The 23980-nt window shown below is 40.5% G+C and overlaps 1 protein-coding gene across 3 annotated transcripts in view; it reads right to left on the reverse strand.

Moving 5' to 3' along the window:
- ADAMTSL3 (ADAMTS like 3) overlaps window positions 1-23980 on the reverse strand; it is a 634062-nt gene that overhangs the window by 249456 nt on the left and 360626 nt on the right. For all 3 annotated transcript variants that reach the window (XM_040342560.1, XM_040342561.1, XM_040342563.1), the window contains exon 4: window positions 6542-6669. In XM_040342560.1, coding sequence (XP_040198494.1) covers window positions 6542-6669 — 128 coding nt within the window. The remainder of the gene's footprint in view (window positions 1-6541; window positions 6670-23980) is intronic.

Genomic DNA, 23980 nt, shown 5'->3' on the forward strand with positions numbered 1-23980 from the left:
GCGTACTCAATGTTAAGTATGGCCGTCGTTCCCGCGTCAAATTTTTTGTTGTTTGCGCAAGTCGTTCGCGAATAGGGCTTTGCATAGAATGACGTTCACGTCGTAAGCATTGGCTTGTTGCGGGTTAATTTCGAGCATGCGCACTGGGATACCCCCACGGACGGCGCATGCGCCGTTCAAAAAAAACGTCATTTACTTCGGGTCAAGACGTATTTACATAAAACACGCCCCCATCACATCCATTTGAATTGCGCGCACTTACGCCGCCAAAGTTACACTACAAACCATTTGATGGGGAATCATTTGACATCAAGGAGTTTATCACCTGTAACTCCTCCCATGTTGTTTATCTCATGTGGTGCCCTTGTGGGTTATTATATGTAGGAAGAACAAAAAGATTGTTAAGAGTGCGTATTGCTGAACACCTGGCTAACATTAAGAAAGGTTTCCGCTATCATAGCGTGTCACTTCATTTCAGACAAAAACATATTCAAGATCCGACACTTTTACGGTATAGATACTATCCACCCGTCTTCTAGAGGTAATAACAGGGTAAGGGACCTCTCTCAGAGGGAAACCCGTTGGATATTTTTGATGAAATGTTTATCGCCCAGGAGGTTAAACATAGAAGTAGACCTTAACTGCTTAATTAATAATTATTAAATGATAGATACTGATTGGAGAGCTGGGATAGTACTGTTCATCCATCATTTTTTCTGTATTCTTTATAATACTGATAGGACCTTGTTTCTTGATTTAGGGTTTCTTTATTTACATATGTGAGATATGTCATAATAGGATTATGATACACATATTGTAATAGAGTCAATGGGTAGATTAGGAAGCCCTCTCTAGATGGATCATGGGGCATTTGTTGCAATATATTTTATTGACAACATTGTCTCCATGAGAGAGGGCGTGCATTATGCGGACAAATAGTACCAGTGTAATTTGATCGGCATTTTATGATGCACACTATCACTTAATGAGAGTCACTTTAACTTCAATGTTACTTTAACTCATTATTTTATCCTTAGTTTTATATAAATCACTAGCTGAATACCCGGCGTTGCCGGTCTTCCTATCTTAACCTTTTGGGGAGGAAAATCTTAGTAATATAAATATACCCATCTTTTATATAAGGGTGTAGGTAAGGGTTAATTTAACTGTCATATATTTTTATTTGGCATATAAGCAATATGTGTACCAGGTATTATTGAAATATCTCCAGGCGTACAACAGAAGTTTTGTGGGAACATACATTTCCCATTGATTTGCATGGGACTTTAAACAAAAACCCCGACCCTCACAAATGGGGGTAGTTAAGGGATAAATTACCTATCCTATAGTTTAAGTGGACATATAAGTAACATGTGACCAAGTGTTATCGAAATATCTACAGCCGTTTGGAAGTAACATGTATTTCCCATAGAGTTGAATGGGACTTTAAAGGAAAACCCCGACCATGGCAAATGGGGGTGGGTAAGGGTTAAACCACCTATCCTATGTTTGTTGCTGACATATAAGTAACATGTGTTCCAAGTTTCATATTAATATCTTTAGCCGTTTGGACGTGATGCTGGAACATACATACACACACTGAGTTTTATATATATAGATTTAACAATTGGTTTATATTAGTGCACTGATCATAGATCGCATCACCCCTTGGATTGTGACAGCCTGAGTCAGGGGATCATGGTGGTGTGATATGGTCTCATTTGTTTATTCTAATTTTACTCCTGGTATTGGTTAACATGCCCTTTTATATGCATATTGGGTTGGCACCTTGATGGATGTGGGGCTGATGTGATGAAGTGTGTGCACTTCAAGCAGCTTTCCTCTCATAAAGTCCGTAGATTGTTGTGCTTTGTGATCATGGGGACATGACGTGCGCGCATGCGCGGGATGACCTATTATGTGTTAGGCAGTGGGAATCTATAAAGGAAGTGGGTGGGAGTTCAGCAGCCAATCCCATGACTAAGCATTTACTGCGAAACATGTCGGGAACGTGGCTACAGTTTTACTAGCTTCACTGACTAGAGACGCCGCTGCTGTTTAGACAACTTGCCGTTACTGGGAGCCGGGAATCTGGAGTGTGGTGAGTCTATACCAACTGAGCACACACCTCAGGTCTGCCGTGACCCCCTAGCACTGCAGAGCCAACTAAACACCGATGTTTGCTGTGATTTGTTTGAAGCTGATTTTTTATTTTTTACATGTGAGTTTAATGAATGAAGTGTTGCTGTGATTTTGAATTAAACTGGTGGTACAATTTTACACTATTGGAGCACTTCTTTTGTTTTCATGTACATTATTGAGGGATTATCACGGTAGTCCAGCTGAGATTCGTTTATCCATTTGTGGGATGATACACAAGTGATTAAGCCTGAGGCCCCGTACACACGACGAGTTTCTCGTCAGAATTCAGCCAGAAACTCGATCGGAGCTGGATTCTGCCGAGAAACCCGGCCCTGTGTACACTTCCAGCCGAGGAAACCAACGAGGATCTCGTTGGGCCAAATAATGAACATGTTCTCTATTTCCTCGTTAGTCAACGGGGAAACTTGGCTCGCCGAGATCCGCGGCGGCTTCACAAGGAACTCGACGAGCAAAACGATGTGTTTTGCTCGTCGAGTTTCTCGGACGTGTGTACGGCGCCTAACACGAGAGTAAAAGGCAAATCCGTCTGGTGAGAGGGGAGTTATCACAGCACGGTGGTGAGGTGGAAGGTTCACAGAATAAGGAATTTTCTCATCGAATTTGTTCATCAATTTTTTATGGAATTTATATCACTTGTCACGTGGTGTTATTGAGTTTATATGTTATTGTATATTTAATATTATATTAATTAGCGCTGCAATTTTCTTACACCTATTAGGGTTAAGTTATATACAATCTACCAAGGCATTTATAATTTATTTCTATGTTATTAATATCTACTGAATAACTATATACCGCTTTTAATATTTTGTTTAGGTGCTCTTCTATTAACCGTGTTCCCAATTCCCTTCCCATTTTTCTACGAATGGAGGTATTCTTGGTTCCGTTATATCAGTAATTATTTTATAGATCTGCACAATACAATGTTTGACCAGCTTCCGAGGATTGCATAGTTGTTCCATTGCATTTAATTTTTTCTTTGTTCTTATCGGTTGTGGGAGCCCTGCCACAAAGTGTTTTTAACTGTGAATACCTCCATTCATTACATTTTTTCAAATCACCTCTGTGTTTCAAATCTTGAAGTGAACATATTTTTTTATTTTTTGTAATATCTTTTAACTGTGTGTTCTTTATCCAGTCCCCAAATTGCAATTTATTTCCTGGGAAAAAAATAATTGTGCCCCGATAGCGATTTTATTTTGTTTGAATCTTATGCCTCATACACACGGTCGGACTTTTGACCGGACAAAAGTCCGCTGTGAGTCCGTCGGAAGTCCGACAGAAAGAAAGAGAACAGGTTCTTTCTCTAAGGTCCGTCGGACTTCCGACAAAAAAAAGTCAGATGAAGGCTACACACGGCCGGACTTTCCGAGAAAAAAAGCCTGTCACTCCCACGCATGAGCTCGGTCCCATTCATAAACGGCACGCTCAGTTGTCAGGCATGCGCCGTAGACAACGGTGCAGTCTTTTCTGCAAATATCTCCTTAACCGTGTGGGTTAAGGAGATATTTCTTGCAATTACAGGTAAGCCTTAATCTAGGCTTACCTGTAGGGCCAAGTTGTATGCAAGGGTTTACAACCACTTTAACGGAAACACAGACAACAATAAAAACTGACAGGTGATCTAAACCCTCTCCACTCTATCCATACCTATACTTTAATTGATCAAACTGAGGTTAGAAGCAGATTGGCCACTAAACACAGCTCTACACTCTCCGGTCTTAATAAATCAACCCCAGTAAGCCCTTGTTCGCATTAGAGCGCCTTGCCATGCGTTTTGACAGGTCAAATCTCATGACAAGTTGTACCCTATTGTCAGCAATGGTCATGTTCAAATTGATGAGATGCTGACTTTGCAGTGCTGCATTGATTTGAAAAAGTAGCTCCTGCACTACTTTTGGCGATCTCGGGTGCAACTTACATAGACATCTGTGCATGAAGCTCTGCAGATGTCTTCAAAGTCGCACCTGAAGTTGCACTGACAAGTGGTTTTAAAATTGTGTGATTTTAGATGAAGTCGAACGATATCAAAGCCGTATTCAATTTGAACGAGGGATAAGTCAGGTACAGATATCTCACCAGAAGATAAGGCAGTTTACCTCTCTAACACAACCTTTCTCAACCTTTTTAACATTGGGGAAACCATGAAATAGTATAAGTGTGGAGAACTGAACATCACTAAGCAAAGAATTACATTAAATGAAATATTGGAAAAAAGTAAACGCTTTTATTTATGCATTATCAGAAATAAACACCTAGTCGCAGCAATATTTACCGCATTGGCAGTTAGACAATTAACCGGTTCCCGACCGGCTCACTCAGATATGCTGTGGCAGAATGGCTCTCCTGGGCGAACTCATGTATATATACGGCTTCGTCCAGTAGAGCCATCAGAGAGCTCATGAGCAGGCTGCCGGCCATGTGCGATCGCATGCACGAGCGTGAGCACGGGGGTTTGTGTGTATAAACACACAAATCCCCATGCTGTCTGAGGATAGAAGGACAGATCGTGTCTTTCTACAAAGTATAAAACACAATCTGTCATCTCCTATAGTCAGGGCCGTCTTAATAGCATCATGGGCCCCTGGGCAAAGTAATGCTCTGGGGCCCCTACAATGACGACAGTGAAGGTAAACAGACATTAAGTAGGTAGGAGGCTGACTGCTCCCCCTTTGCATCTATCACTGCCAGTGCCATCATGATACCCCCAATTTCAGGGCAGTGTGGTCTCAAGGACCAGCTGCTTTGGGGACCGTGCAGGGGCCCCCCATGCAGCTGGGGCCCCTGGGTAGTGCCCATGTGTGCCCTCTCATTAAGACAGCCCTGCCTATAGTCAGTCCCCATCCCGCCACAGTTAGAACACAAACTAGGGAACACAGTTAACCCCTTGATCACCCCCTAGTGTCAACCCCTTCCCTGCCAGTAACATTTACATAGTAATCAGTGCATATTTATAGCACTGATCGGTCTGTAAATGTCAATGGTCCCAAAAATGTGTCAAACGTGTCCGACCTGTCCGCTGCAACATTGCAATACTGCAAAAAAAAAGCAGATCCCTGCCATTACTAGCAAACAAAAAAAAGCCATATAAATGTCATAAATCTTTCCTATCGTTTGTAGATGCTATAACTTTTGCGCAAACCATAAAATATACTATTGCGATTTTTTACCAAAAATATGTAGAAGACTACATATCGGCCTAAACTTTTTTTATTTTTATTTTTTGGGATATTTACTATAGAAAAAAGTTAAATATATTGGGCTTGATTTACTAAAGGCAAATAAGCTGTGCACTTTGCAAAGTGCAGCTGTACTCAGCAAGAGAAGTTGCCCCAGAGCTTAGTAAATGAGCAGAAGCTCTCCTGACTTCCTTCATCCAATCATGTGCAAGCAAAAATGCTGTTTTTTTTTCCTTCCATGTGATTGGGTATTCTTTACAAAGTGAATCTTTAGCTCATTTACTAAGCTCTGGAACAAATGCTCTTGCAGAGCACAACTGCACTTTGCAAAGTGCACATTCTAATTGCCGTTAGTAAATCAACCCCATTGTGTTTTTTTCAAAACTGTCGCTCTTTTTTTGTTTATAGCGCAAAAATCAAATATCACCAAAAGAAAGCTCTATTTGTGGGGAAAAAAGGACATCAATATTGTTTGGGTACAGCGTCGCACGACCGCGCAATTGTCAATTAAAGCGACGCAGTGCCATATCGCAAAAAATGGCGCGGTCATTGGGCAGCCAAATCTTCCGGGGCTGAAGTGGTTAAAGAAATGTAAAAAGTTAAAAAGCAAAAAAGTGCAACTTGCTATAGTAAAACGCTGACACACACACACTGCTGATGTGATTAGGAGTGTTTAATGCTCCCAGCAGTACTGCTTCTATACACTGCTGTTGTACCGAGGATGATTATGAGTAATAAAAATGATGGCCTGACTACCAGCAGTGAAGAAGCCCTGTTGATGTATTGAAGTGTGAGAATGACGATGAGTAAGTATATGGAGCAATATGATAAGTGGTGAATGCTTTCAGCAAGCACTATAGCATGGGCAGGTCTGTCCAGCTCCAAATACACAGATAAAATGGAAAACATATGATCCTGTATTCTGTATTGAGGATTGACTCCTCCATTTGATATGGTACAGTCATAAAGGCACAGGAAAGATTGAAAGGAATGCAATACAGTATGAGGGACAGAGGAACCTGGATAACATGCAACTGAGCCCACTAAAGTAAAAATAATTCATATATACATATATATATATATATATATATATATATATATATATATATATATATATATATATATATATATATGTTGGTAACCATGATGGGCTACCATCTGTTAACCACTTTAAAACAAATTAAAACAAAAAACCTTACCGGCCATTGAGACATCTCCGCAAAGAGTAGGATGCGCCTCCCCCACAGGTACGAGAACAGTCACTCCAGGTGCCCCAGGCATCCCAGCCAACATCTTTGTCGTTGTCAGATCGGGTAATTCTAGATGTCTGTAACAAAAATATATTTGCTTTTGATGGTATTCATGATTTGCATGAGCTGGTATTTAAAAAAATATAATCAAAGTGTACATGCGATATAAAAATAAAAATATAGAAAATATAGAAAAAATGCAAGTCTAGGAAAAAATACAATAAAGAATATAAACAAGGATGAAAACAATATTGTTTCTGAAGACATCTTTGACATTACTGGTCAATCACAAGTGTAAAGTCGGATACACAATAGAGCAGGGATATGCAATTAGCGGACCTCCAGCTGTTGCAAAACTACAAGTCCCATCATGCCTCTGACTCTGGGTGTCATGCTTGTGGCTGTCAGAGTCTTGCTATGCCTCATGGGAAGTGTAGTTCTGCAACAGCTGGAGGTCCGCTAATTGCATATCCCCACAATAGAGCATATCATTATCGCCCACCGACTGGCTGCTAGAGGTTACAGCACATGACTTCTGCTTGTTGATTGTTCGCTAGAGATTACTGTACATCAATACTGCTCACTGATTGGCTGCTAGAGGTTACTGGACATCCATACCACTCACTAACTGGTTGCTAGAGTCTACTGCACATTATTACTGCATAGGCCCCGTAAACACGACCGAGTTTCTCGGCAGAATTCAGCCAGAAACTCGGTTCAGAGCTGAATTCTGCCGAGAAACCCGGCCGTGTGTACACTTTCGGCCGAGGAAGCCGACGAGGACCTCGGCGAGGAAATAGAGAACATGTTCTCTATTTCCTCGTTGTTCAATGGCAAATTTCGGCTCGCCGAGATCCTCGGCGGCTTCACAAGGAACTTGACGGGCAAAACGATGTGTTTTGCCCGTCGAGTTCCTCGGACGTGTGTACGGGGCCTTACTGATTGGTTGCATGAGGTTACTACATATGCTTACCGCTCAATGGTTGGTTGCTAGAGGTTACTGGACATCCATACCATTCACTAATTAGTTGCTAGAGGTTACTGTACATGATTACTGATTGGTTGCTTGAGGTTACTACATATCCTTACCGCTCAATGGTTGGTTGCAAGAGGTTAGTGCACGTCATTACTGCTCACTGATTGGTTCCTAAAAGTTACAGCGCATCATGTCCTCACTGCCTGCACACCATGGACTGGGTAGGTAAGGGAACCCATCAATACCTCCTAGGATTTATGGGATTAGTGGCAATGCTGGGGGAGGGGGGGTGATCAGTGGCAATGCGGGTGGTTGATGGGATCAGCGGCAGTGGTGGGGGGGATGGGATTACTTAGGAGGTAGCACCCAAGCTTTCATCTTCTCAGGGACTTCTTCTGGGTTCAACAGCTTTAAGCCTTTTGAGCGACTGGGTCAGGATTTCACAACTCCCACCCGGCGTATGCGTGGCTCAGAGTACACAAACGCTGACAGGCAGGGAGAAGCAATTATGACAAAAGAGACATGCAGAGGTTGATTTACTAAAGGCAAATAGGTTGTTCATGTTAAAGGGAATTTTCCCTTAGCTTAGTGTGTTTGGTAAACCTCACTTTGCAAAGAAGACCCAATCATGTGCAAAAAAGAAAAAAGAAAAAAGCATTTTTCTTGCACATGGTTTGATGATGGAAGTCAGCAGAGCTTCACCTTATTCATTATAAAATACAAAAAATAACACCATAGTGGCTCTTTGGTCATAAAAGCCTACATATCAGGCCTCGTACACACGACCGAGAAACTCGTCGGAAAAGACACATATTTTTCCTCGACGAGTTCCTTGTTAGGCTTGTCGAGGAACTCGACAAGCTTGCTTTGCGTACACGCGGTCAAGACAAAATCTCCTCGTTCTCAAACGCGGTGACGTACAACACATACAATGGCAGGGGAAGTTCGATTCCACTTGCGCCACCCTTGGGGCTGCTTTTGCTAATCTCATATTACTGCGTGTTAATGAAAAGTTTGGTAAGAGGCGATTTGCACTTTTCAGTCTGTTACAGCGTGAAAAATGTGCTATCTCCATTACAAATAGTGTTGCTCACGAATATTCGTATTGCGAATATTCGGGTCGAATATGGCATATTCGAGTATTCGCGATATATTTCGAATTTCGCGGTGAATATTCGCAATTCCGAATATTCACATTTTTTCAATTTGATTTTTAAAACAGATCACATCCTATCGACGTCTAAAAGCATTGCTGGTATGATTAGAGACCCTGGGCCGAGTAGCTAAGCTGAGGCGATCCTTTTATGTTGCCAAATTGAAAAAAAAAAAAATGCGATTTTTCGCTATTGCGAATGCGAAAATGATTGCGAATTTTCGATAACTGTGGTAGGAGAACTCTGATTGTCTCTGATGCAAAAGGGGGGGGGGGCTTTGTGTATGTTATGAATATTTGTATGTTTGATATTATTTTTTTTTGTAAGAAGGAAAAAATTGCGCATACCTTAAAAAAAGGGGAGAATACAGCAGCAACTCAAAAATGTTATACAACATAATTTAATACAAGACAGAAAATGGAGTCGCTCTACAAGAATAAAAAATATGTCTAGTGACAAGACATGTGGGCAAATTATAAAATAAGCAAGCGCAAATAACTTGTGAAATACACAGTGAAACAAATATATAAAGAAATATAGTCCCAATAATAGAAAAATAATCTTTCATAAAAATGTCTTTGATATGTGAAGTGAAAAAAAGTCCAATGCATGCAGCATGAACGTGTTCAATCTTCAAGGTGTTTGATTGACAAACGGCTGTGACAGATGGATAGAGTAAAGAATCACCACCAATGCAAAACACTTTTTATTTTCTATTGTAAAATATCAAGAATATTCTGAGCCAATCAGAGTGCTCCTTCCGCATTTGCCGAATATTCGCAATTATTTTGTATTGTAAAATATCAAGAATATTCTGAGCCAATCAGAGTGCTCCTTCCGCATTTGCCGAATATTCGCAATTATTTTGTATTGTAAAATATCAAGAATATTCTGAGCCAATCAGAGTGCTCCTTCCGCATTTGCCGAATATTCGCAATTATTTTGTATTGTAAAATATCACGAATATTCTGAGCCAATCAGAGCGCTCCTCCAGCATATCTCGAAATTGCGCAATAAATATCGCATTCGCATGTTGCGATATTTCGATAAAATATCACGAATATTCTGAGCCAATCAGAGTGCTCCTACCGCAGTTATCAAAAAATCGCAATTATTTTCGCATTCGCAATAGCGAAAAATCGCAATCATTTAATTTCGATAAAATATCACGAATATTCGAATTTAGCGAATATATCTCGAATATTCGAATATATATTCGAGATATATCGCGAAATCGAATATGGCATATTCTGCTCAACACTAATTACAAACGCTACTTTTACTTCCGTCTCATACTATATTCGGATTTCTTAGCATACACACCCTCGAGTTGCTCGTCCAAAACCAGCCCTACGAGGAACACGATGAGGACAGTTTTCTCAATGAAAAGCATACACACGACCGCTTTCCTCTGCAAAAAAGCTCTGCCACCAAGTTTCTTGATGGATCCTGTCGAGTTTCTCGGTCGTGTGTACGAAGCCTCAGTGTTTTAGCTATAAAAATAGTTAATTTTACTTTAACCCCCCTGGCGGTATTCCCGAGTCTGACTCAGGGTTAAATTTTTCTGCTGCGATCGGTAACCCCTGAGTCAGACTCGGGCTTGCCTCGCAGAATCCACAGGCTTGGTTTACTTACCTTGTCCCTGGATCCAGCGATGCCACCGTGCTGTGTGAGCAAGCGGGACATCGCTCGATTCACACAGTGCCTCTGTGTGCCGCCGATCTCCGTTCCCTGCGACGTTACGACGCACGGGGGCCTAGAACGGCGCCAAATTAAAAAAGGTAAACAAACACCTTACATACAGTATACTGTAATCTTATAGATTACAGTACTGTATGTAAAAAATACACACCCCCTTTGTCCCTAGTGGTCTGCCCAGTGTCCTACATGTACTTTTATATAATAAAAACTGTTCTTTCTGCCTGCAAACTGTAGATTGTCCATAGCAACCAAAAGTGTCCCTTTATGTCAAAAATGGTTTTAGAGCAGCTAGAAAACAGCGATTATAAATTATAATCACTTGCAGAATTGTGCGATAGCGATTTGTGGGGAAATTCGTCATAAAAAAATAAAAGTAATGACAGCGACAATTCTGCAAATTTCAGTGATTTTGAGTTGATTACATTATTGAATAATTTTTATTATAATTATATTATTATTTGTTATAATTATTTATAATTATTTATTATATTATAATTTATAATTTTTTTTTTAAAAAAAATGTCATACCCGGGATGCCTACTAGACTCTTGTTTGGACAGATTTAAGTGAGTTATTCCTAAGAATTACAGACCAACAGTATAAAACGCCAAATTTCCTTGCAAATAATGGTACCGCTTTCAGCACCTTTTTTCTGAAATAATCATACCGCCAGGGAGGTTAATAGGGGTTCTAAGACTTCTGCACTCCATACAAAAGTTTAGTGCCACATGACATGCACTTTAAAGGTGGTGGTACTCTAGAAATTCCATTTTAACTATATAAAAAAAAGGCAAAACAATTCAGCCGTAGATTTTAATCCAGCACATTTCTACCCCATAAACCAGTTTTCTTCTGTCTATTGTTACAAGTATACTTCAATTATAATTATCATATAATCACATGTAAATCCCACCGATGAGTGCTTTATAATCCAGAAAAGGCACAGATGCAGCGTACGTGTATATGTATTTAGTTGGAAATTATTAAGTGGTCTAATTATTCCTAATTGTCGTGGTTAGTGTTTATTTAGGCAGCAAAGCCTTCCTCTCAGTGCCCAGAACTGCTTGTATTGTGCATGGTGCGGCCAGTCATCTCGTGAGAGAACTCAGAAATCCTTCCTAGGCAGTCACCAGCTGACGAGAACCAGACTGGCCTGAACAGCACAAAACTAATGATTTATTGTTCACAGCTATTTCATGAAATGTATGGTTTCGGCTAAATTGCTTGCCATGACACAAAGCAGACACTTGCTGAAAAACTCTGAGCAATAATTGCTGTTTTTATGTAAATATGCTATATTACAGCACAAATTTGCTTCATTAATTATTGGCAAAATGCGATGAGAAACGTTTTTTTAAACAAGATTCTATTTAAGTGGTACATGGGAGCGTGATACCCAATATCCATTTATCTACGTGAAGTATAGGAGGCTGTAGTGTGTAAAATACATTTATGGCTATAAGCCCAATCCTCCAGTCTGTTAAAGTCTATGATACAATGTATTTTACATATGAAGGTGTAATATATGTATGATGGTAACTTAAAGTAAACCTCTGTTTATACCTCTGTAATTATACACACTAAAGCATTTGCATATTCTGAACAAGCCCTCATTTACCTCTGTAGTTATATGCTTTGTGGAGAAATTCATCTTTAGAATTTACAGCCACTGAAATCTAAGCCCATTTACTAGTACCTTCTATTTCAGAATCTTGGTGGCCTGCCAGCAATTTAAGGTCTCTTTCACAAGTTTGTCCTTACAGTTTTCACCCATCTCAGCTGGGGATGCATCTGATCAGATATCATTCGTGTCAATCGGACTTAATGTAAACACTGCAATTGTTTCCAAGCTGTTGCAAACTGAATGAAATCTAACTTTAGAGTCTTTGTTGTGCTCTTTGGGAATGGATTTCTTACCCTATGTGCAGCTGCACAGTGGTGGCTTTTTTAAAGCTCCTTTACAGCTTGTGAAAAATGTAAATCATACAGGTGCACTTTAAAGCTGAACTCTAATTGAAATACATGTTATTTTATTTGCTAGAGGATTCGTATCGTTTCTAACCAGTCCTGAGATTTACACAGTTCTGCCAGATAGCACAGCCTGGATGGTGGCTTCACTTTTCTCTACTCCAGCTCAAACAAACTCGCAAAAGGGACAGCAAACCTGGAGTTAAACTTTATAAATGACAGCATAAGATGGGCAATGGATGATGTTTCCATACGGTGGTCTCCAAACTGCACCCCTGGGGCCAGATGTGGCCATTTGCTTGCCTTGAGGCATAATTCCTGCCACTGACACCAACAATAGGACACTATTCCTTCCACTGACACCAACAATGGGGAACTATTTCTTCCACTGACACCAACAATGGGACATAATTCCTGCCACTGACACCAACAATGGGGCACTATTCATTCCACTGACACCAACAATGGAGCACTATTCCTTCCACTGACACCAACAATGGGGCACTATTCCTGCAACTGACACCAATAATTTGGCCTAATTCCTGCCACTGACACCAACAATGGGGCATAATTCCTTCCACGGACAACAAAAATAGGGCACTAGTCCTCCCAAAAACAACAACTATTTCTCCCCCCTATTACCAAAGATCAAGCATTGTTTACTCCCACTGTGCACAGTCCAGCACCCCTAAAGTCTGAAGGATAGCAAATTGGCCCTTTCTTTAGAAAGTTTGGTGATCCCTGGTCTAGTAGTACAATGGCATTTCTCAAAGGAGAATAATTCAGTTGCAGATTAGCAGAATCATAAAATGGGAAGTGTGTTTCCCCAATTTTGGGGTGTTATCAAAAAGACAACGTCCAATAATGGTAGCAAGAATAAAAAAATAAATACTCTAGTTACTTTTCGAGGTCGACCCTAACAAAAAAAAATAGCCAAAATGGCTCGAAAAAATTGCTGTTACTAGGCAGATCTTCCTAATCTGCCCCTTCCTTGTCCGTGGTGCTCCTCGGTCTCGTACTCCTCGCGTTGTTTCCTGGGGAATGGGGAGCGCTGACTTCTGGGAACTGTGTGTCTCCCAGAAGTCACCCGCTCATTCACAAAGCGCCGTGCGACTTGCGCATGCGCAGTAGGAAACAGGCAGTGAAGCTGCAAGGCTCCACTGTCTGTTTCCCTTAGTGAGGATGGCAGGGCCGGGACCTGCCACGATAGATGGATCGGCCTTGGGCGGCCGACATCACAGGCAACCTGGACAGGTTAGTGTTATTATTAAATGTCAGCAGCTACAGTGTTTGTAGCTACTGACTTTTATTTTTTATTTTTTTAAAGCTGGACCTCCACATACTTGTATGTCCACTTTATGAAGTGATATATACATCTACCATGAGAAAAAGAAAACTAAATTGTCTTACTAAATTCTTAATAAATAAACACAAAATGTAATTAACCACTTAAGACCCGGACCAAAATGCAGGTGAAGGACCAGGCCCCTTTTTGCGATTTGGCACTGCGTCGCTTTAACTGACAATTGCGCGGTCGTGCGACGTGGCTCCCAAACAAAATTGGCGTCCTTTTTTTCCCACAAATAGAGCTTTCTTTTGGTGGTATTTGATCACCTCTTTTATTTTTTGCGCTATAAACAAAAATAGAGCGACAATTTTGAAAAAAATTCAATATTTTTTACTTTTTGCTGTAATAAATATCCCCACAAAATATATAAAAAAACATTTTTTTCCTCAGTTTAGGCCGATACGTATTATTCTACCTATTTTTGGTAAAAAAAATCGCAATAAGCGTTTATCGATTGGTTTGTGCAAAATTTATAGCGTTTACAAAATAGGGGATAGTTTTATTTCATTTTTATAAAAGAAAATGTTTTACTACTAATGGCGGCGATCAGCGATTTTTTTCGTGACTGTGACAATATGGCGGACACATCGGACAATTTTGACACATTTTTGGGATCATTGTCATTTTCACAGCAAAAAATGCTATAAAAATGCATTAATTACTGTGAAAATGACAATTGCAGTTTGGGAGTTAACCACTAGGGGGCACTGAAGGGGTTAAGTGTAGCCTCATATGTTTTTCTAACTGTAGGTGGGCAGGGCTGGACGTGTGACGTCATTGATCGCCTTTCCCTATATCAGGGAACAGACGATCAATGACAGCGCCACTGTGAAGAACGGGGAAGCTGTGTTTACACACACCTCTCCCCGTTATTCAGCTCCGGGGACCGATCGCAGGACTCCGGCGGCGATCGGGTCCGCGGGTCCCGCGGCCGCGGCAACGGAGCTTCGGACCGGGTCACAGGCATGCGCCCGCAAACCAACGGCTGGGCATTTAACAATCACGTACAGGTACATGATTGTGCCCAGCCGTGCGATTCTGCCGACGTAAGTGGTTAAACAATGTCAAAAATTTGGTTATTGTATTACAATCTAAATGACAGAAAATGTAATTTCCAATATTTCAGTGACAATTGCAAAAAACAATGGTTAACCTATTTGTCAAAAAGTCAAATGTCCATTCCTTGAATGCATATTTTCACCGAGACACTTGCATTGTACAAAGATTTCCTTAAAAGCTTAAAAAAAAAACATAAAACTGGGGTTTGAAGGGAAATGCATTTCACTTGCCAATCTGTGCACTAATCCAAGTGGTATTTGAAGCATCACAATGTGTTTTTATTGGCGTGCTGGCTGTATTTTGGTATTTTGTCCTGTGAAGAAATCATATGTGCTCCGATTCCTCCCAGTTGAATCAGCTGATGTTTAACCCTGTAGTCTCTTGGGTTTTCAGCAAAAGCTTTGAAAGGAATTTAGAATTAAACTCATTAATAGTGGGGTTAGCCTAGTTTTGGGTGAAGGACAAACCGTTTTTAACAAAATAGTAATTGAATCAACATTCTAACAGTTTTACGACCTTCAGATCAGCAACACAGTAATGCAAGGAAATCTATGGAAAGCATAATAAAGATTGTAGTCTTTTGACATTTGGAAACTCAGTATGGAAACAACAAAGCACACAATGCATAAAAAATGGTTGGCATTGTTTTTGGTTGTAAAATCTATACATTTAACCACTTAAGCCCCGGACCAAAATGCTGCCTAAAGACCCAAGGGGTTTTTACAGTTCGGGACTGCGTCGCTTTAACAGACAATTGCGCGGTCGTGCGACGTGGCTCCCAAACAAAATTGGCGTCTTTTTTTCCCCACAAATAGAGCTTTCTTTTGGTGGTATTTGTTCACCTCTGCGGTTTTTATTTTTTGCGCTATAAACAAAAATAGAGCGACAATTTTGAAAAAAATGCAATATTTTTTACTTTTTGCTGTAATAAATATCCCCCAAAAACATAACATTTTTTTTTTCCTCAGTTTAGGCCGATACGTATTCTTCTACCTATTTTTGGTAAAAAAAAACGCAATAATCGTTTATCGCGTTTACAAAATAGGGGATAGTTTTTTTGCATTTTTATTTATTATTTTTTTTTACTACTAATGGCGGCGATCAGCGTTTTTTTTCGTGACTGCGACATTATGGCGGACACTTCGGACAATTTTGACACATTTTTGGGACAATTGTCATTTTCACAGCAAAAAATGCATTTAAATTGCATTGTTTATTGTGAAAATGACAGTTGCAGTTTGGGAGTTAAACACAGGGGGCGCTGTAGGAGTTAGGGATCACTGTGTATGTGTTTACTAGTGTAGGGGTGTGTGGCTGTAGGAATGACGTCATTGATCGTGTCTCCCCTATAAAGGGGATGACGCGATCGATGCGCCGACACAGTGAAGCACGGGGAAGCCGTGTTTACACACGGCTCTCCCCGTTCTTCAGCTCCGGGGAGCGATCGCGACGGAGCGGCTATAAACAAATAGCCGCGCCGTCGTCCCGGATCGCTCCCCGAGCGGACCCGACCTCCGCATGTACCCCACCCACGTCTAGCAGAGGACGTACAGGTAAGTGATTGTGCCTGTCCGTGCCATTCTGCCGACGTAAATGTACATGAGGAGGTCGGGAAGTGGTTAAGTTCACAGAGGTATAAAAAAAAAGTCTACAAAAGTGGCAAGCTGGTTACAGCCCAGCCCTATACCCTCTAGTTCCAAAACACTGGAAAATCTCATGTCCACCTGATGAGAGACAGGGTTTTCGAAGCATAACATTTTAATAAGATGATGGAAATATGAATATGTAACAGAGGGAAGAGTAATACTAGGTAGAATGCTGGTTTGACTTTAGATAAAAAAAAGTATAATTCCCTGAAAGAGGTCCTCAGTAATCAGAATACAGATGTATGTATCTAATTATTCAACATGCTGAAATAACAACTAGTATAATATTTCAGCATTATTTGGCTGTATAGTGCAATTGGAAGAATTAAAGTGGTTGTAAAGTCAGAAGGTTTTTATCTTAATGCATTCTATGTCAGGCTGTCAGAGACTCTCCCTTCTCTTTTTTTCAAATAGTAAATGATTGGGCAATAAAAGAGGAAGGGTATGAGCATAAACTCTGGTGTCCTAAGAGAATTAAGGGCACATTGACGACAGACTTAAAAATTGAAACTTCTGCCAAGCCCTCAGGGGTTTGTTAACAAACAGCATCGCGAAGGTCAAGGAACACACCAAACAGGTCAGAGATAAAGTTGTGGAGAATTTTAAAGCAAGTTATAAAAATATATCCCAAGCTTTGAACATCTCACGGAGCACTGTTCAATCCATCATCCGAAAATGGAAAGAGTATGACACAACTGGAAACCTACCAAGACATGGCCGTCCACCTAAACTGACAGGCCGGGCAAAGAGATCATTAATCAGAGAAGCATCCAAGGGGCCCATGGTAACCACAGGACAACTATTAGTCGTGCACTCTGAAAAAAACTGGCCTTTATGGAAGAGTGGCAAGAAGAAAGCTATTCTTTAAAGAAAGCCATAAGATGTCCCGTTAGTATTTTGCAAGAAGCCATGTGGGGGACACAGTAAACATGTGGAAGAAGGTACTCTGGTCAAATGAGACCAAAATTTAACTTTTTGGCCTAAAAGAAAAACGCTATTTGTGGCGGAAAACTAACACTGCACATCACCCTAAACACACCATACCCACTGTGAAACATAGTGGTGACAGCAGAGACTGGGAAGCTGGTCAGAGTTGATGGGAAGATGAATAGAGCCAAATACAGGGCAATCTCAGAAGAAAACCTGTTAGAGTCTGCAAAAGACTTGAGACGGGGTGAAGGTTTACCTTCCAGCAGGACAACAACCCTAAACATACAGCCAGAGCTACAATGGAATGGTTTAGATCAAAGCATATTCATGTGTTAGAATGGCCCAGTCAAAGTCCAGACCTAAATCCAATTGAGAATCTGTGGCAAAACTTGAAAGTTGCTGTTCACAGATGCTCTCCATCCAATCTGACAGAACTTAAGCTATTTTGCAAAGAAAAAAGTAAGGCCCGGAGCAAGAAAAAATAAAATGAAGGATAGTGCAGGGCTAGCATGACAGTGTGAGAAGGGGAAACAACTATGGTGTTAAGGATTGTAGGTGGAGAATGGGGTAGAGGTGGATTGGTTGGAGCAACAGCATGAGGAGGGGTTTGTGGTAGTTAGTTATGGTATAGCTGGGGTCTCCTGAACAGCAGAGAAGGGACAGGTGACAAGCAGGCAATTTACCACCCACCCTCCTTGTGTTTTGTTTTGTTTGCTTTATCTCTTTGCAGGTGCAATATGAGCAAAGAACGTCATGGCAGCCGATAGTGTGGCGGTGGTTGGTCTTTTGACGGTGGAAGAAAATACGATTGAGATGGAAGTGTGGGGGGCTCATCGGTGGTATGTTCCCCTCTGGTATATTCCAGTTACTAAGGTTAGCTGGAATACGGTAATGGTTGCACTGCAGGTGTGGGTTGTCTCCGACCTGGTATGTCACGGCTGGAGGCCTGGTGTGGTAAAAGTTCCCGCAGTGTTACAAGTGGAACAAGTTGGAATTCTGGGTGCCGTCATAAGATCAACTGGCTGATAAGTTGTTTATGTAATTAAAAAGGCTGCTAAGGCCATTTGTATGAATGGAGCCAAATACAGGGCAATCTCAGAGGAAAACCTGTTAAGAGTCTGCAAAAGACTTAAAACTGGGGTGGAGGTTTACCTTCCAGCAGGACAACAACCCTAAACATACAGCCAGAGGTACAATGGAATGGTTTAGATCAGTGGTCTACAAACTGACCAGAGCACCTTCTTCCACATGTTTACTGTGTCCCCCACATGGCTTCTATGTGTGGTCTCATTCATTTAGTTAATAGCAAGGGGGGTGGTAAGTACTCATGGTCGGGCAGACACAAAACAAGGTGGGACATTTTATCTACACCGGTCATGGGCAAAAATGTCACTCACTAAATGTGTAAAGCTGGTAGAGACTTGCAGCTGTAATTGCAGCGAAAGGTGGTTCTACAAAGTATTGACTCAGGGGGGCGGAATACAAATACAAACGCATGCCACACTTTTCACATATTTATTTATGGGTATATTTGGAAAACCATGTATCATTTCCTTCCACTTCACAATTATGTGCCACGTTGTGTTAGTCTATTACATAAAATCCCAATAACATAGATTTACGTTTTATGTTGTAACATGACAAAATGTGGAAAATTTCAATGGGGTATGAATACTTTTTTAAGGCACTGTACAATACTAACAAACATTTTTAGGCAGAAAATACAGTAATGTGAGGGTAACTTCAAACAGCGTACGCAGCGTATTTTGCCGCGAGTGTGTAACTTTTATTTTTTTTTAACAAAGCCTTCCCATTGCTTTGTATGGCCGAACGCCAATGCCGCCTGAAAAAAAGGGTCAGGGCCTTTTTTTCGGGCGGCAGGCGTACGGCGTCTATGAGATGTGAACCATCTCCATAGACAGCAATGGGAATTCTCCCCTCCAGCGTCACGAGCGTCCGGCGTCGGGCGTTTTGTCGCGGAGGTGTGAATGGGCTTTAAAACAGCATCAATTCTACCAGGTACACTTGCACACCAATAAGGATTTTGCAGGCATATAGTCCAGTGCATGGACAAGATTAAACCAAACATGTTCTTATTATCAACAAGGCAACATGTAGAAAAAATGCAGTCATTAAATGAAACTGAATCAGCTGTGTAGAAGGAGTGAAATTGGGTGAGGAAAGCCATGCTCTACTAACAGGCTGAGGACGCTGAAAACAGTTCAGTGTAAAATATCTTACATAATGGCAAGACTGAGCCCAGCAACAAGAAACAGGGCAGTCTTACTGTATCAACAAGGTCTCTTACAGACAGAAATTTCAAGGAAGAGTGATGTTTCCATGTGTGCTGTCCAAGCTCTTTTGAGGAAGCACAAAGAAGCAGGCAATGCCGGGACCAAAATCTCAGTAGTTGGCCAAGAAACCAGTGCAGCAGATCAAAGACACAACACGCTTACTTCCCTTACAATGGGAAGATGTTTAGCAGCACTATCAGCTCAGACTTGGCTTCTACCAGTGGGAGCCTGGTGCACCCATTTCCAGTCCAGAGACATCTGATCAGAAGTGATCTTCATGGAAGACTATGTGCAAAAACTCTGAACTAGTGTGCAGTAAAAACATCAGAAGGTTCTCTGGACTGATGAGTTTAAATTTGAGTTATTGGGTAGGACTCTGATGAGTTCCAAATTCACTCAGTAGCAGGACAATGATCACAAACATACATTCAAAATGATAAATAACTATCTTCAGTGAAAAGAAAAGCAAGGTGTCTTGAAAAGAGTTGGCATGGCCTCTACAGACCCCTGATCTCTACATCACTGAGCCTGTCTGGGATTACATGAAGAGACAGATGCAACTGAGACAACCTGAATCCACACAACTGTGGTTAGGTCTCCTAGATATTTGGAACAACCAACCTCCCAGGTTCCTAAAAAACTGTGTGACATATACTTGTGGGACATACTACATATTGCATCATTTTTTAAAGCATACTGCATATGCACTAGGTTGTTAATTGATAATCTATATATGTATATACAGTATATACTGTATATTGTACAGTGACTCGAAGGTCTCATAGGGTGTATATGAAACCACTGAGCCATCAATGAAAGAAATACACTGGCAGAGCAGCATGAGGAGGTGGCACAAACATGAATAGGTGCAGGGAATCAACCATTTCCTCCCCAAAAACAATTCTCCTACCCCCAACATTCACACTTGCCAAGCGGCATCAAATAATAGGCGAGACAAAATTTCACTAACAGTGGGTTTTAAAGAGGCATTAAATACCAGGGGTGTATTACACCCAGAGTGCAGAATTCAGGGGTGTATTACACACAGAGTGCAGAGTTCAGGAGTACACTACATACAGAGTGCAGATTTCAAGGGTAAACTACATATAGAGTGCAAAGATTAAGGGTACACTATATACAGAGTGCAGAGTTCAGGAGTACACTACATACAGAGCGCAGAGTTCAAGGGTAAACTACATACTGTACAGAGTGAAGAGTTTAAGAGTGTGCTACACAGAGAGTGCAGAGTTCAGGAGTGCACTACGCACAGAGTTCAAGGGTACACTAAATACAGAGTGCAGAGGTCACGGGTGTGCTATGCACAGTGTGCGGAGTTAAGGGGGGGGCTAGGTAAAGATTGCAGAGTTCAGAGCTGCATTACACACAGAGTTCAGTTGCTGTATTAAGCTAAAGCACCCAGTAAGCTCTAGTACCTCCCCACGTACTGTAGGTGGCTCCACCTCTCACTCTTACAGGGAGACTATCCAGGGGGAGCATCAGCATCCGGTCACCAGGGAAGATAAAGGAGATCACAGAGGGTGCAACCTACCATGCGACCCCTCCCACCCATGACTACACTGCACCCTGAACATCTGCATCTCTCTTGCCCATGTCCTGCACTCAGTGGGATCTGCTCAGGAGAACCGATCTGTAGAAGTAATAGTGGTGAGCAGGGAGCAGAGGGCTTGAGTCAGAGGTAGTGGAACTGAGTTTCACCAAGTTCTAGCTAAAAAAAAGCCCTGGGCACAAATTTAAGCAGAACTGAATACAAAGTCGTCCTATTTCCATAGGGGGTCTTCAGGACAAATAATTCAATAGGTATGAATCATTCAATATACACACATTAATACAGAGCATTGATGTATTTTTTTTTAGTGGGTTCTTTTTTTTAAATGAGCTAGTACTTTAGTAATATCTATAACTTATATTGGTTTGCTTAGCATCTTCAAATTTTCAAAAAAGAAGGCATTTTATTCTTATATGGAAGGTTCTTGGACAAGCCAGGTTAATAAATCCCAGCAATGGACTGGAAGCCACCTTTTTAAAAAAGTGTTGAGTTTCAAATGGACGCGTACATTCCACCACGATGTCCAACTTGGGGAGACTGTTTAACAAAAAGAGCCCTGTGGAAATCATGGCTTATTTTTATAAAATGTGGTTGTTATATTTGTAAAACTTTAAAAAGTCCCCCACCCTCAGGACCTACAACTTAATATGTGCTTGTAAAGGGTCCCATTCAGCTTGAGGACTCACTATTTTTGGATGTATTGGTTGGATGTCACGAACAGAGGTTAACCACTGAATTATAAAGAAAAGTCTGCAACAGTAGGAAAAACATTTGTCATATATTTGTTCTCATCCCGTGCTTAACAGGCTTCTATTTTGAGCAAACATGTTGAAAAGTGAATTGAAAAATATGGTCTTGCTTTTTTTGAGGATAATGAAAGAAAAACACTCAGTATTTTATATAAAGCCTTCTAAAAGCTTTTTATCCAGGGGCCTTTCAGAAGAAATAGAGTTTAAGGAAAGAAGGGGGTTCTGAGCCAATATTCAACGTGACAACCGTACAATTATGCCATTAAAACTATCTGTCTCCATAAATGCTCTAGACTTCGATATATTAAAACAATACTGCTGGGTGCAGTTTTAAATTAAATGCATTTGTCACTTACAGTTTCGGTTGAAAATAAAAAATAAATGTAAATAAAATAAATATTAAAATTGAAAAAGAATGAAAAGTGCAAATGCATACACATACCTAGGTCCTGGATGCATAGGTAAACAGTTATGGAACCATGAATCACAAACCTCAGAGTGAGAGCAATAATTCTAGGACCAGACCTCCTGTATAACTTTAAACTGGCAACTATAAAGGCTTTTAGAGCATTGCCTATGGATAATTTAGTTCAAAGCATAACATGTTAGGTATAAATATACTTGCCATAACATCATCATATATTTTGCCCAAAATGTGAGTATTATATTGTGTTTGTGTGCAATAAAATGCATTAAAAGAGAAGTGCGGCATTCATACTCAAATAGGTGGATGCAGCATCGATCTGATGCTGCATTTGTTCCCCACTGCCTCTACACCGAGAACTGAGTTGTCAAAAACCTCTGATTGCTCAGTTCTCAGTCTTCAGTAAACGGAGTACCAGTGACTGTCAGTCACTAGATCTCTGCTCTGCCCCTCCAGTGCTGGAGTGCCAGACAGTAAAGTGAGCAGGATGGGCTGGCTCAGGCTCTCATCAGCTCTGGGTGGATCCCAAAATTTAAGTTTGGATCTCTCCAGAGCCTGAAACCAGATGAGTGATGTCAGCCAGCAGCAGGCTTTACCCTATATTCAGCTGAATACAGGTCACAGGAGTGCAGAACGAAGTGCAGTCCAATGATCTCTGGGAGAAGTAGGACCAAAAGAGCTTTGGCCCAACTTCTCCTTTACAATTTCAATTGCTGATATTTTGCTTCTTAAAAATGAATGCGCAAATATTGTGTGATTTAAAAAATTTGAAGTAGTTAACTCAACAATTTGATTACTATCTCTGTGAATTAAGACTGAATTTTTTCTGGTAAATTTATCTCTCATGAATAGAGAATGGCTCATAATACTGCAGGTCCTAATGAGCATTTATTTAATACCAGCATGTAAATTAATTTATGCTGGAGGAAGAAGCGCTCTTTAATAAAAAATGAAAGAAAGGTGTTAATACAAACAGTCCGTCAGGAGCTAAGGAAATTGAGCAAAGAAGAACAAGAGGGAAAGATGGAAACTTTCATTAATAAGCAATAAAAATATCACTGAATCTGAATACCAGGCATGTACTTTCTGTAGCCAATTTGAAACGTTTTAAGGGATTTGTGAAAAGACGACTGCAATGTCTGAAGACACTACAAAATCGGTCATGAGAAAGACAAGCGGCTGTTTAAACAAAGATAATCTTAGTCTAATCTCTAAAATGTCTAATCTGAAATCCAAATGAATGCTTAAAAGCTGTAATTCAATGATTTATTAAAAGTCAAAAATAAATAAATAATAATAATAATAATAATACATATATATATCTTTATACAGGTATATATATATATATATATATATATATATATATATATATATATATATATATATATATATATATACTGTATATGTATATGTTATGTTTTTTTAGAAATGGGCTGCTCTCACTTTTGAATGTTTCCTGGTTAGTAATGTTATACAGTATCTCAGCGATTGCCTGTACATCAACCAATCCTTCCATCTCCTTACGAAACCCGAGAGGGTCGGAACAAAAGACTGGCATTTGGAGAGATTAGG

Source organism: Rana temporaria, chromosome 3, assembly GCF_905171775.1.
Source record: "Rana temporaria chromosome 3, aRanTem1.1, whole genome shotgun sequence".
Classification (NCBI taxonomy): domain Eukaryota; kingdom Metazoa; phylum Chordata; class Amphibia; order Anura; family Ranidae; genus Rana; species Rana temporaria.